The 16,208-nt window shown below is 38.3% G+C and overlaps 1 protein-coding gene across 1 annotated transcript in view; it reads right to left on the reverse strand.

Moving 5' to 3' along the window:
* Positions 1-15,905, reverse strand: part of ATF7IP2 (activating transcription factor 7 interacting protein 2) — a 54,481-nt gene extending 38,576 nt beyond the window's left edge. Inside the window, exons 1-4 of the mRNA XM_006867219.1 lie at positions 15,062-15,905; positions 13,262-13,386; positions 5,355-5,489; positions 4,528-4,626 (exon numbers count right to left, since the gene is read on the reverse strand). Of these exons, the coding sequence (XP_006867281.1) occupies positions 4,528-4,626; positions 5,355-5,489; positions 13,262-13,386; positions 15,062-15,905 (1,203 nt within the window). The remainder of the gene's footprint in view (positions 1-4,527; positions 4,627-5,354; positions 5,490-13,261; positions 13,387-15,061) is intronic.
* Positions 15,906-16,208: the final 303 nt, after the last annotated feature.

The following is a 16,208-nucleotide window of genomic DNA, read 5'->3' on the forward strand; positions in this document are numbered from 1 at the left end:
TTTTTCTAACAAGAGGAAATAAAAATATCTTTTTTGGATTTCTTACCTCTAATTTGTCTTTGCCCTTATGGGATATTCATGAATGACCATGAAAGCTCAGTACATATTGATTTGGGTTGACAAATTTTATTGAATTTGTATAATTAGTGTATATGGAATCCACAACTAGGAGACTTGGCTGTACATCTATTAAGAAGTAAAGACTAGATATATTAGGTTTCTAATTTGCTCTTTCAGTTGGTGAGTTGTTTAAAGCCTGGAGCCAAACCATTTAGAGTTCACCTTGGGTTGAGATCTTGGAGCCCCTGAAATATATGCATGTCTACTGATCACTGCATAAGGAGGGGCCTGGTCATCCAGCTCCAGAGCTTATCTAATGGACAGCATGAGCAAAATTCAGGTCCCATAGGTAGAACTCTGAAATATTATTATATTAAGTGAACAGATGTTGTATGCAGAAGGCAGTTTAAACAAAATAAAACTGAAATGACTGAGTGCCCTGTCATCCTTTCAATTTTAGGACAAGGTGGCACACACTTGTTTTTCCAAACTACTCTTTAAGTGAAACTGAACACTCTGGACATCATTTACAGAATGATGACGTAAGGCAGAAAGGAAGAAGACTGGGTGGGGAACCTCAAGAAATGAGAAATACCACCACTTTGAGTCCCCTGCATTTTCTTTTTATTTCCCAAGTCTCCTAGACTGAGTATCAGAGAAACCAGGGACCCATCCTCCACACCACACTGGTGGGGTGGTGGAGGTGTCTCTGCAGGAGACGAATCCCCACTCCGCTTATCTGGGGAGTGGTTGGGCCGGATTCATAGCAGCAGCAGGTGTAGCTGGGTCCTAACCTGTTGTAGCAGCAGTGCCAATCCCTCCCTCTATACCCAGTGTCGGTGGAGTCATGTCCCACACCTGGGGTAGCAATAGGCCTGAATCACTGAAGTTTCAGCAGCATCCCTGCCCCACATCTGGCACAATGGCCACTACTGATGGCAACCAGCAGCCAAGTACTTACCTGTTGGATTGAGCTGGAGATGAAGCAGAGCCAAAAAACAAAGAAACCAAGCTCGGTAACACTGCATGGGCTGTGAAAAGTCAAAGGTCACTGAAGCTACAGCTCACAAAAGGAGGTCAGAACCTACACACTCAGCCAAGATGGGCTAATTGCCTGCTGAAATACAACCACATGCCTGATCTCTGCCAAGAGCCCTCCTGGAACTGAATATAGTAGCCTGTTGAGCCTTTCATGTACTGGCTAAAGGTGGCTCCGGTACAATTTTCCTCTCCAGAACATGCTTTCCAACAGTGAACCTCCTAATTTTAAATTCTTTTGTAATCTGGCTAGGTTAAGAATGCTCCCAAATCATCAAGTCCTGAGTCCTGGTTCCCTTTTGCTGACGAGTTGCTCAATTTGTAGTTTTCCTCTCCTGTTTGACTATAAGCCAGGCCAAACCAACACTTTCATTGGAAACCTTCCTGGCTAAAATACTCAAAGTTCATCACTCACAAGTTCTGCTTTCCACATGAATGTTCTCCAAAAACTTCACAGAAAAAAAGAAATAAAAATAATGGAGGAAAGAAAATGGACGGGTGGCGCTGCACTGAGGGGACTGCGGGAGATGAAGCTAAGTGTGTGGGTTAGTGGAACATGAAACTGATGGTCTGCTCTATAAAGAATCACTCGATTCACAATGAACGTTAAAAAAAAGAAACAGAAAAAGTACCTTGGGGGGAGATAATGGCATTGTTCCACCAATTTTGGAAGCCCCCTCATAAAACTACAGGACCCAGTCTAGCTAAGCTTTAGGCCCCTATTTCACAAGGGTGCTCTTTTTTCTGAATTTCCAGTGGCATGTTCATTATTTCCATTTGAGCCCTCACCAGCAGTGCTCTCCAGCATCCATTACTGGGCAGCAGTCTCTTTATGAAGATTTGAGAGTTCTCTAAAATGATACTGGTTTTCCCTACCAGGGTCATCACTTCCTTCTGGGCTCTCATCAGCAGTATGATAAATGACTTATGCAATCTGAGTTATTTGAAATCATACAATTCAAAATTCTTCCCGCCTCTACTCTTTATACAATTCCAAAGTCGCTTCCACATTTGGAGGCATCTGTTACAGCAGCACCCACTTCCTGGTTACCAAAACCTGTATTCGTTTTCTGAGGTGCTTTTGAAAATCACTGGAAACTCGGTAGCTTAACAAAAACAACAGAAATCCGATTGGACAACAGTATATAGTTGTATACATAATCACACACAGGAACACAGCAGCTTCCTGAATACATCACATGGGTCTCATGCTTCTTGCATACAACTGATTGTACTGCCAGGCATACAGTGGTGCAGTACATATATGAGTGGGCTTCAGAAAGTTCATAGAAAAATGGAATTAAAAGATAGTGGAATTTTCCCATAAACTCTTTGAAACCTCCTCATAGAACCTATAATACATATGTCTTGATAGTCATAAAAAACGCCTGTAGTGCCTTATGTAGGTACTGTACTGCAATTTCTATTGCTATTTTAAATGTGAACTTTCCCCTACTTACAAATAAAATGTTTACTGTGTAACAGTGTTTGCTTCAACTCGCAGGTGGCTGCACCCAATCTCATGTATTGTGCATTTCTTGAGTGTTGCAGAATTACATAAATAATATGATATTCACACAATGCCCAAATTACAAAATACAGTATTTCACAGAACCTATTACGGACATTTAGCAACTCATGACTGCACTTCTAAATAATCCATATGCCAAAAAGAGCAAAACCAACACCCACTAAAATTATGAAGCATTTGAACTGACTAAAAACAAAAATACCGAACAGCAAAAATCATGAGACATAAATAAAATAGTGATCAGAGAAAAAGTTATAGTTTTAAATGTTTTCTATTAGAAAAGAAGCTTAAAAGCTCACTTCTTTCTGTCTTAACAATGAAGAGTAAAATTACGCGCAATAAGTAAAAGAAAGAAAATAATAAAATGGAGGAATCAGTAATATACAAATACTGAATTAACATAATTAACATAATAACAAAACTGATCAAGAGAAAAGGTGACCTAGATGAGAGATGAGCCAGAGGTTATCACCATCACTACAGATCTACAAACAGTCAAAGTACAATTAGAGAATATTAAGTACATTCTTATACCACTGAATTCAACAGTTTAGATCAAATGAAAAAACTGCTTGCAAAGATAGCTTACAAAACTGATACAAAATAAAACAGAAAATCTGAGTTCCCCTATGCCTATCAGAGGAACTGAATTTGCAAATAAAAGCTGTGCTACAGAGGAAACTCACTTCCCAGAGAGCTTCCACAAATGGATTCTATCATTAAAAGAAGTAATAACTACCTTCACAAACTTGTAACAAAACAGGAGGGAATGTTGTCCAATTCATTTGTTGAGGCCAGCATAAGTCTGATACCAAAAAAATTCACTGACTGTACAAAAGAATTTTGCTTTCCTTACATTTAAATTTTATATAAACAGGTATTAAACTCTACTTAATGGTATCAATTCTGAAATGTTTAGTAAGTACACATTCCAAATGGCAACACTGGTGGCACAATGTGTAAGTAGTGGTTTGAACTCAGCAGCCACTTTGTGGGAGAAAGATGTGACAGTCAGCTCCCATAAAGATTTAGAGCTTTAGAAACCCAAATGGGCATTTCAGGTTAATGTGCTGGACTGCAAAGACAGTTTGAACTACAAGACCAGCGGTTCAAGCTCACCAGCCACTCCTCAGAAACTCTATACAGGGATGCTAAGGGTCAGAACCGACTCAGTGGCACTTAACTATTAAGGAGCTCTGGTAGCATAGTGGTTAAAAATCAGGCTGCGAACCACAAGGTCAGCAGTTTGAAACTACCAGCTGCTCTGTGGTAGAAAGATAAGGCTTTCTGCTCCTGTAGAGATTTATAGCCTCGGAAACCCGGTAGAGAGTTGCTATGAGTCGGAACCATCTCCACGGCACATAACCACCACCACCACCATTTTGTCCTACAGGGTTCCTTTCAGTCAGAATCAATGAGACAGCAGTGTGTTGTTTGCTACACTTAAAAATGTACTTTGATAAAAAATACACTAGTACTTTCAAATGTACCCAAAATAAGACGGATCGATGAAATGAATAAAGGGGTGAAGATTGGTAACTATATGATACAATGATAATAAAATATTGATGACACAATCTAGTAGCGTTATCAGTATACAATGTAGACTAAATGTCCTTCCATTTTGATGTACACATTTGAAACGTTCCACAATTAGATAACAGAGTGGGTGCCACCTAAGTAATCAACCTCTACTTACTTTTACTCAAGACATAGTGACTGTGTTCTTCAGAGACAAGATTCACAGGAACTGTTGGAGTATGAACTTACTGACTTTTAAACCTTCTGCCTTTGCTTACAAATATATTCATTTCTAACAATCCAACTATTTATTATGTGAGTCAAAATCGGTTACTAAAACACCTAAAAAGAAACCCCTCCTATGTATTTATACCAACCTTACAGGCTACATTACTGGATAACATGTCTGGTTCCAAATAATTCCTTTGAGATAATAACAATTGTTTAATACGTCTTTGAAGTTTTCCTATTTTTGCCTAGAAGAGAGAAAAACAAGTAAATACTAAACTGCGGTACTATGTCAGACAGAGATAAAGGGAAAGTGATCACTTGCCAGACTAATTTTGTGAGATTTAGGCATCTACCCTCAAAAATGAGAAATTTTTATATATAAGCTTATCAAAAATACTTAAATAAAGTTTGATGCTAGTATATCCAAGAATGGATATAAAAGGAACAAACTCCACAATGAAATGTTGGCAGAAACACCAATCAGCTGGGAATCAAAGGGAAGTTACAAGAAAACAACAGCAAAAAGCAGACTGTAAAATGTCATGTGTCTTCACTTTTTTGTGTGTGTGGGGTTTTTTATGTTTTTTTGTAGGGAAAACGAATCCTATTTGGGCCCAAAGCATTACACTAATATAGAATATCCTGAATTAAACATTTAAAAAATTGCCTATCTTAATGCTTTGTGGGGGAAAGACAAGGCTTTTTATGAGTCAGAAACAACTCAATAGTACACAATAACAACAACATAAAAATATGGCTGACAGTTCCAAAAGAAATCAATGTTGCTGAGATAATCAATTCTATGGTATAGTCTTATAGTCTTATAGCTGGCTATAGTCTTATAGCTGGCTTTTGGTCAGAGATCAGATTTGGGCCTTTCCTTAACTGTTCTACTTCCCCAGTATGTAATATATCAATCAAATTCTACTTTCAAAAAGGACTCAAATGAAATCAAATCAAATTAGGAACTTACGAAGAGTTCATCAGCTATTGCTTCATGTTTATTACTGCACTGTGTCTTCCCAATGCGTTCATTCAGTTCTTGCAGCTTGTTATCAAACACTTTGCAATTTATAATAGAGATCTCCTGATGAATTAAATGTTTGACCTAGAATTTGAACATAAAACCAAAACACCTCGTATTTCATTTTTGAAAATAATTTTATTTTCTACTTCTTAAAATATAGCTTTACTCTTTTCCGTATTTATAGTTGCCCATAAAATAGCACTGATATTTATATATATTACCATAATAGTTAAAAATTTTAACTTGCATATCAAACTCAGAACACACGTAATTTTAAAATATGGATATATTAGAGAATTTATCCTCATAGTGCTTATTTGCAGAAACTTTTTAAAGTATTGAAGAGCAGAGATGTCAGCTTGAGGACTAAGGTGCGCCTGACCCAAACCATGTATTTTCAATAACCTCATATGGATGTGAAAACTGGACAGTGAATAAGGAAGACCAGAGAAGAATTGATGCCTTTGAGCTGTGGTGTTGGAGGAGAATACTGAAAGTGCCATGGATTGCCAAAAGAACCAATAGATCTGTTTTGGAAGAAGTGCAACCAGAGTGCTCCTTGGAGGCCAAGATGGCTAGGCTTCATCTCTCATACTTTGGACACATTGTCCAGAAAGAACAGTCGCTGGAGAAGGAAGGATGAATTGCTGGGTAAGGTGGAGGATCAGAGAAAAACAGGAAGACCCCCAAAGAGATGGATCAGCCAGGTGGCATCATTGATGGCGTCAAGTGTGGCAGCAGTAGTGAGGTTGGCCCAGGATCGGACATTGTTTTGTTCTGCTGTGCATGGGATCGCTATGAGTCGGTTCGGACTCGATGGCACCTGACAACAACATAGTTTTACAATACAACCAATAGCACGCATTCCAAACATAAAGGTGCTCCAATTGTATGAAACTAGAGCCCAAGGAAAATGGTTATGTTGGATCTTGGAACAACAGTGTTCTATGGGTACATATATGAACAGATACATAGGGTCAACGGATAAGTGAGAATGGGAATATACCCATAAATATATAAGTGCTCAAAACAGGATGTTAGTATGTAAATATTTACCTTTGCTGTAAATACAACTATCAATGTGGTAGAGCATACAGGAGGCAAAATGATGAACACTTCTTAGTATCTAACATCTTAAGGCAATGAGTTGCTGGGCCTAAGGGCTCAGGACCATAGTCTTAGGGGACGCCATGGTTAAGTAGCATAATGTAGTCCACAAAAACAATATTCTACATCCTACTCTGGTGAGCAGAGTCTGGGATCCTAAAAGCTCATAAGCGGTCATCTAAGGTGCAACTACTGGCCTCTCCAAGTTCAGAAGAATGAAGAGTGATGAAAACTGAAGATGCTTGGAATCAATTAGTCCAACAGACTAATGGACCATGTGAAGACCAGTCTCTACGATTCTGACACCCCAAGTAGATGGGGCTCGGCTACCACCACCAATTGCTCTGAGAGGGATCACATTACAGGGTGATGGATAAAGTGGGAGAAAATTTAGATCAAAACTTAAAATCATATAAAAAGACAGGGCTTACTAATCATTAAGAGACTGGATGAACCTGAGCCTATGGCCCTTGATCACCCTTCAGGTCTGCAAAGGAACTCACCCTCGTGTCCCCAATTTTGAGCCAAGCAGTGGATAGGTATTAGGGGGACAACAACACTAGTAAGGTAGGCTCCCTGTGGAATGGTCTATCATTCAAAATCAAAAGGACCACATTGACCTAAGGACAAAGTTCAGAAGGGATGGGAAGAACGGTGGAATGGAAGTAGGAACCAGGGGTAGGAAGCAGGATAACCGCTGTGACAAGGAAGTTGATTGCACTCACTGAGATGAAACAAAACATATGATTAGTTGAATGTAAACCCGATGATCTTGTGTGTATACTTTCACTCAGTTTGCAATAAAAAGTTTAAAAAAGAAAATGTTTATGTTGGTTTGCAATAAGAGTCTATAGGAGACTATAAATAACTGGGAGCCTTGACTCTGTAACTAATAAACGTATGCTCTGTGGAGAGTCAACAGGTCTCTAAGCTTGATTTTCCTTGTCTACAAATGGACACACAAGAAATGGGTGTTGAATGAGTGAGGCTAAGAGGATCTTTGTAAGAACATAAAAAAACAGCACATGAGAGCTCCATCAAACGGGAAATTGAGGGGAATAACTGCAAGATAAACATCATCACTTGTGTAATTTGGAGAGGACTTGTTCACAGTTAATCAAAACTGAAAGATGACAATACCAGAAATATCAAGTAACTAATTTTATCTGGCCTAAGGCATCTAACAACAATGCATGAATATTATTCTAGCAGATCCTAATAGTTATCATATGAAATGTTAATGTATTTCATCAACTGGCTTTTTTTAGGGGTGGGGGACAGGGAGACACTAGCCTATTTCAAGGAGCAGAGTTAACCTCAGGAGTCCCTGGATTGTGCAAGTGGTTATGTGCTCCAATACTAGCTAAATAGTTGGCAGTTCAAAACCACCCAGATGCACTTTGGTAAGCCTTGTATACTCTATGGAGCAGTTGTACTCTGCACACATGGGATTTCCAGGAGTCAGAATCAAGTTCACAGCATCTGTAACAATCTCAATGTCCACTGATATCAACAGCATCTGCTATAGGTCTTCTGTTCAGTGTGTATCCTGTAAGCAAAATACTTCTTCTGGTCAGTGTATATCCTCCTTGACAACAGAATAGTCATTGTGTTACTAATGCAACTTTTCTGTCGTACATTTATTTCTTAGCAGTTATTTTTATCCTCTACCAATATTTTGCTTCATGGTGGTGCTCAAAGTTGGAACACTTACTTCTTATGTTAAACTCTTATGCTGATATCTGAATGATTACCCATCTTCAGTAATTTTTACTATTCCTGAGGCGTTTTCTTCTTTCTCCCCTTTTCTCTTTTCAACACGGTCAGCATGTTCATCTTCGTAGAGTCTCAGGTGGTCTTGTATTATACTGGATTGCTTCAGCAAGCCTTCGTTAGCATTTCTCCAATGGCTTCTCAGAATCACTTGCGTTTTAAAATTACGTAAAGAAATACATAAATGCCGTTTTTACTCCAGCCATTCCTTATCATCCCCTTCATTGCTTTTATTGACTGGTGCTTGCTTGTCAGTTCGGTACACCAGCTGAAGTAAACATGTGAGGTTCACATTCGAATCTTGGAAAAACATACTGTTTTTCTTACAAGTGAAGATCATAAAGTGTTTCAATTTCCTTGGAAATATGTTAAAATCACAAACTCTTAGGCTCCATTCAGGATGCACCAAACAGAATCTCCAGGGAAGGAGCCTAAAAAGTTGTAAAACAGCAAGCTCAACCAATGATTCTCACCCAATAAGTATGAAAAAAGAACAGCCTACAACAGTGTTCAACTAATAGTGGACTCAAGAAGTTCCAATTTAAACACGTACTCCTGGTGATTCAGAGGGAGGCAGTTCCTTAAGCCGTATGATTTTTGACTATACCCAGCAAGGTCTACTAGTATGGCACTGAAGGATAAACAATGGACTGCTAACCACAAGGTCAGCTGTTCAAACCCACAAGATGCTCTCCTCGGAAACCCTATTACAGGATCACTACAAGTTGGAACTGGCTTGATGGCATTTAACAATGAACTCAGCAAGAGGTGAGTCCTCGTGGTTGTTGTAAAGTGCTATTGAGTCAGTTCTGACCCACAGCAACCCTGAATAGTTTCCAAGGAGTGGCTGTTGAGTTTGAACCACCAACCTTGGGGTTCAAACTGACCTTGCAGTCCAGCGCATTAGCCCTCAGTGCCACACCAGGACTCCGATTTCTCTTGGTTAGAGTGGACAAATTGTTCTCATTCAGGAGGCATGATAACCTCCATCAACTACCTCACAACGTCTTTTGTCCATAGATTAAGACTTGCAGACTGAAGGAAGACTCATTAGCAACCTGTGATATGGAGCACTTAACTGCTAAAGTAAGGATTACACTTTTACATAAAGACTCCCCAAATTCTCTTAAGTAGGACAATAAGGAACACATCATGAAAAATGCAGAAAAGATGGATGCAATCAAGGATTTAATTTTATTTGGATCTACAATCAACACCTGTGGAAGAAACAGTCAAGGATTGGGCAAATTTGATGCAAAAGGTCTTTTTTAAGGGTTAAAAAGCAACAATGTCACTTTGAGGACCAATATGCACCTGACCCAAGCCAGGTATTTTCAATTCACCTTATATGCATGTGAAAGCTGGACAATGAATAAGGATAACCAAAGAATTGATGCCTTTGAGTTATGGTGTTAGCAAAACATACTGAATGTACTGCGGACTGCCAGAAGAGTAAGCTAATGTCTTGGAAGAAGCACATTCAGAATGATCCTGAAAAGAGAGGATGACAATATTTCACTTCATAGACTTAGGACATGTTATCAAGAGGGACCAGTCTCTGGAGAAGAACATCATGCTTGCTAAAGTACAGGATCATCATAAAGGATGATCCTGTACTCAGAGTGTGATAGACTGACACAGTGATAAAAATGATAATGGCATAAAACTAGGCAATGCTTCCTTCTGGTGCACACAGAGTCGCTAGGAGTCAGAACCAACTTGACAGTTACTTAACAACAACAAATGTGCCCAACATTATAGAATCAGAGGGATGTCGTAGCTTCAATTTCTACATGACAGTCAAACTGTCCTAAGTATTGGAGAAAGACTGGCAATTACATTAGCAACAATCTGCCTAAAGGTTCTAAGATGGCATATGGAGTGAATACTTTGGATGTTACTGGAAAAACCCTCCAGTTCAGTAATTTAACTGGGATCAACCAGACCAAGAGGCCCTCTCCCACCCACTGAGATTCAAACAAAGAAAACATACAGATACATAGGTAGTCTCAAACTTATGACAGTGCTCCAATTCCAAGCCTACTCAGTTGTAAGTCAGTTCTGATATATGTTGAATACTTCATGGTATTTTATATTTTTCATTATTGCCTTTTAGTATCAGTATCTTTATAAATTGGATCTTAGTCTTTTGGGGTTGAAAATATTACTTATGAGAATGACAACATCAGCAAATTATACGCTCCAACACTTTTAGTACATATTACTAATGAATTGTTGTTGTTAGGTGCCATCAAGTTGGTACCGACCCATAGCGACCTTATACACAGCAGAACGAAGCACTGCCCGATCCTGGGCCAACCTCACTACTGTTGCCACACTTGAGTCCATCGATGTTGCCACTTAATGATGTTGTTGCTGTTAAGTGCCATGGGTTCTGACCCTTAGTAATGTTATAGAGGGTTTCTTTTTTTAAAAAATACATCTTACCACTTAATGGTAAGATGTATTAAAAACAAAACAAAAAAAACCAGACCATTGTAACACTGCACATTGAGAACTACCTGTTTAGTGAAAAAGATTAAAAGTAGCCAAAACTTGAATTGTTTCTGGAGAAAGAAACTTCCAACGGCCCTGTTGTTAGAAGCTGCTGTTGAGTCTGATTCCTGGCAATCACCTATGTGCAGAGTAGAGCTACTCCAGTTTTCAAGGCTGTGATCTTTCAGAAACGTATCTCTAGGCCTGTCTCCCAGGGCACTAGCAGTGATATGCCTCATTCCACACTCTGGAAGTTCCCTGTCAAAATACTGTTGCAGCCACTTTTTAATTATCTTTAGCAAAATCGCATTTGCATGTGATATCAATATCATCTGATGATTTCTCCATTTTGTAGGGTAACCCATCTTTGGAATGGGCAAATACAAATCTCTTCCAAACAGTTGGCCAGGTCTTCCAAATTTCTTGGAATAGGTGAGTGAGTGCTTCCAGTGCTGCATAAATTTATTGAAAGATTTCAGTTTGTACTCAATCTATTCCCAGAGCCCTGTTCTTTGCCAATACCTACAGTACAGTGCACCTTGGACTTCTTCAGTACCATTGGCTCTTGATCATATGCTACCTCTTGAAATAGTTGAATACTGACCATTTCTTTTTGGTAGTGATTCTGTGTATTTCTTCTATCTTCTTTTGATGCTTTCTTCATTATTCAATATTTTGCCCATAGAATACTTCGGTATTTCAAGGAGAGAATTGAATTTTTTCTCCAGTTCAGTTTGAAAAATGTTCAGTGCGTTCTTCCCTTTTGGTTTTCTAGCTCCAGGTCTTTGCACATTTCATTCTAATAGTTGACTTTGTCTTCTCAAGTTGCCCTTTGAAATTTTAGGTTCAGTTCTTTTGTCTCCTTTCTTCCATTTGCTTTGCATCTCTGTGTGAAAAGCAAGTTTCAGTGTCTCTTCTGACATTCATTTTGGCCTTTTTCTTCTTTGTCTTCTGAATGACCTTTTATTTTCTTTCTGTATGATGCTCTTGATGTCATTTAAAAAGTGGTGGTGGTGGTTATGTGTCATGGATTTGGAACCGACTCATAGCAACCCTGTACAGGGTTTCTGAGGCTGTAAGTCTTCACGGGAGCAGAAACCTCATCTTTCTCCAACAGAACAGCTGGTTGTTTCGAACTGCTGACCTTAAGTTCGCAGCCCAATTCGTAACCACTATGCTACCAGACCTCCTATTTAAAAAGTAGTACACATAAATCCAAGCCTATCAGCAAATACATTTTTAGCATATTTGGTCTACTAACTTTTGTATATCTGTCCAGAGTTAACAGTTTACACCACCCAGGGACTCATGTGTTTATTTTATGCAAATAGCATGCAAGTTCAAAAAAACAAAAACAAAAAGCAGGTTCAATTACAGCTCTGGTACTAGATCTGAAACTGATTACAATAAAACTCAAGAGTTGTATCAGATATGTATGGAGACTGTAGGGCAAGAACAAAAGCACAAAGTATATGTACAGATGCTATAAAATACACGGTCAGATGATGCAACCTGACAGAATTAACACAGAAATTAGGGTAAATTAACCTGAATGCAGTAGGATTTTGCTATGGATGTTGGAATGTCTGGATTTAAGAAGTAGTGGCCTATGATGATAAGATGTATAAACAGCTAATGCTGTAGATCAAAGAACCTCATGACCTGTATAAGACAGCTTGGACTGTTCAGCAAAGATAAGCAATTTGCTCAAGTGAAGTAGTGTCCGGTCCAATATAGGGATTTGAGTATTCTACCTACATACGATTTTCTAGGTTACTCTGCACTGAATCATTTTCAAGTAACTTAGAGACGTATGTTGTTATGTGCCGTGGAGTTAGTTCCGACTCATAGCGACCCTACACAGGGTTTCCAAGGCTGTAAATCTTTATGGGAGCAGACCGCCTCATCTTTCTCCCATGGAACCACTGGTAGTTTCAAAATGCTGACCTTGCAGCTCTCAGCCCGATTTGTAACCACTACACTACCAGAGCTCCATGGAGCTATATGGGTAGTGTAAATAATTATCTTTCCTTAATTAGTTGAAGATGGTTAAACTTCGTCTCTCATACTTTGGACATATTGTCAGGAGGGACCAGTCGCTGGAGAAGGATATCATGTTTGGTAAGGTGGAGGGTCAGAGAAAAAGAGGAAGACCCCCAACGAGATGGATTGGCCAAGTGGCAGCAGCGATGGACTCAAGCATGGCAGCAGTAGTGAGGTTGGCCCAGGACCAGGTACTTTGTTCTGCTGTGTATAATAAGGTCGCTATGAGTCAGTACTGACTTGATGGCACCTAACAACAACAACAAGAACAATTAATCCATGTGCCAAAGTGATTTTCAAATACAATCTTTATTTTCAAAACTAAGTCCTACCTTTACGAAGTCACTGTGGAAATCAATGAACTTTATAACTACTTTCAACCTATGCAAAGAAAAAGTTCTGAAGCAAATGATACTTAAGCTCCAACATGTTACCTGTTCCAAAAATGTTCTTTGCTTTTCCAGAGCTACAGTAATATTGTCATTAGTTTGCTCTAAAGTTCTCATGCGCTTAACATTTTCTTTGTTTTCTGCAAACATCCTCTTCTTTTGGTTATGACCTTGAGAAAATGGAAAGATCAGAGATAAAAAGATGTTTCCTTTTAAAGAAAGAAGAAAAGAAATCCTCTCATTCAGGACTCAAGCAAATGGTAAAACTAGAATCTGAAAATGATAGCATTTTTCAGAAAATGTTAATTATATAAAAACACTCTCAATAATTATTCCTTAAAAATGCAAGCATCTTAGGAAGAATTACAGCCTTCAATACTTTCCCATGTACACCAACAAAAATGAAATTAAAGCCTTTGGCCATCTATTTATAGTTATTACTTAAGTTGTCCTATATTATACTTATAAATTATTACTTAGGCAGTCCTACATATTTTTAAGTCATATTATTTTCAAGCAATTAAAATTTTTCTTGTTAAATGATCACTCTGTAGCCTTCGTAAGGACACAAATAAAATTTATTCTATGAAATTAGTTTGTTCTTACATTACATTAGCCAACAAAAACACACTAATTCTGATGAAATGTACTTTTGCTATTTTATTTTACAACTCCAAAATTTCACTTGAAAAACATTCTTTCTAAGACACACACACACATATACTGGAGGTATATGTGCATACATTATCTCTTAATTTATATACTGATGGCATGTTGTATATATGTCAATTTTATGAAACTAAGTGGGTTCATAAATAATTTTAATAAGTCACTCACTCTCTCAACTAACCAAAGAAAGAACATCTCCTAACTTCAAAATAAGATGAGCTGTAGACGAAAGGAGCCATACAACTATGTAAATCACCTTCTGGATCTTCTGTATGCTCAAGGGAAAAAGTCTTTCTTTGCCAAAACTCAATTCCCTTTGGATAGGGTGGATACCACCCCTCCTTCATAACAGGAAGGGTTACGAAACAAGAAAACTATGAAGTGATTACTGTCAGCATTTACTTGTGTCCAGAGGCAATTTAGGGGGCCCTAGGAGCTCTGGTAGCGTAGTGGTTACGAATCGGGCTGTGAACCTTAAGGTCAGCGGTTCGAAACTACCAGCTGCTCCGCGGGAGAAAGATGAGGTTTTCTATTCCCGTAAAGATTTACACCCTCGGAAACCCTGTACAGGGTCACTATGGGTCAGAACTGACTCAATGGCACTTAACAACAACAACAACAAGTGGCATTATAGGATAAGCCCTGGACTGCTAACTGTAAGGTCAATAGTTCAAGCCCATTAGTCGTTCATAGAAAAAATATGAAGCTTGCTATTCCTGTAAAGATTTACAATCCTGGAAACCATATACAGAGTTGCTATTAGTTGGAACAGACTCAATGGCAGTAGACAGTGGGTTTACACAATTTAGAAAGTTCTGGTGGGTGTTTTATTCTTTATAGGGTCTTTTTCCTCTTCAGAATTGGTCCTCTGCTGGGATCAGTCTTCCTAGGTTCTCCTCCCTGTTAAAACTCCTCCTCTGAAGCATGGTTTCTTTCTATTCCAGGACGTGCCTTTGCTCTTGGCTATTCTCTATCTCAAACTCAAAGAGCAATTACCGTTTTTTAAGTAAAAAATGTCCAAATGTTCCAAACGCACACTGCAATCCTACATAAACCTACCACACTGAAAGAACAGCCTTGTTTGCACGCATTATCTATATGTCTGAAAATTGAAAATATCCCAGAGGAAAACAACTATTTTTAATTTCCCCCCAAAATATATATGCATACACTTACTGTTATTATTACCAATACTGAGAGAAGAATGCCACGTTGAGTCTGTACTTCCACAATCTGAAATGCTGGAATGATAAATATTACTAGATTCTTGCATTTTAAAACCATCGGCAGTACAGTTACTGGAACCTGAATTCGCCAAGTTAGGTGTTTTCTGAACAGGCACAAAACAGAAGTCTGAATTCAAATTGTTATTTTGGTTTTTATCATGGGACTCTAATTTGGAGCGTATTTCTAAGTAGGAAACAATCGTGTTGTTTCCCTTAGCATCCAAGGTACTGGCGACTGTATACGTTGGTATTTGAGTACAACTACTCAATACATTAGGTGAACAACAAATGGACTTTAGATTACCATCCTTATCACGTAGCTCAAACATGGGTAGTGTTTTATTTGCCTGACTTTCAAAATGATTTCCAAAACTATTTTGTGAGTCTTTTGCCTCTTCTAAGAACAACTTCCTGAAAGAAAATATTGTTTTAGCTGAGTTTGGGTAAGGGCCCACAACTTCTCCATCGATGTAATTCAGTCTCGTCTCTGAATCAACAATTTTTTCGAGTGGTTCTATTAAGTGCTGAGGGAATGTGCTAGATTTCTGTAAGTGTGCTGGTTTTCTGCTGGAGTCCAATGAGAAAGCACCATTTTCAGAAAGTCTACAATTGTTTTGTATGACAACAGTACTAAAATTCTGATTACTACTTCGCACATTATTTCCAATAGTTGCTGTTTTCAGTGTTTCAACAATCTTTGACTTATTCAGGAGTTCTACTTGTTTCCGGCAACTTGGAGGCATTGTTTTTTTGGCTTTTAATACTCTCCGGGTACTTCCATCTGGACTTGCCATCTTTTAGATCCTAGAATTTAATAGACCATATTTAAATATAATTTTCCAGGAGACAGAAGTTTAAATTACTTACTTACCATATCAAAATAATGTTATCTTTAGAGTTAGATAATCACTTTGGGGCAAAAATAGCATAAATTTTAATCTGCATCATTGAATATAATACATTAGGAGTGTAACATTTTTCTATAAATCTAAAATTTTATGAATTTAAAATCCATACAAGTAAGCCTTCTGTTGATATTAAGCCTAAGGATTTATCTTGTCACTTTTTGTCACAGTACCTCATATTGACTTTTAATT

Source organism: Chrysochloris asiatica, unplaced genomic scaffold (assembly GCF_000296735.1).
Source record: "Chrysochloris asiatica unplaced genomic scaffold, ChrAsi1.0 scaffold00102, whole genome shotgun sequence".
Classification (NCBI taxonomy): domain Eukaryota; kingdom Metazoa; phylum Chordata; class Mammalia; order Afrosoricida; family Chrysochloridae; genus Chrysochloris; species Chrysochloris asiatica.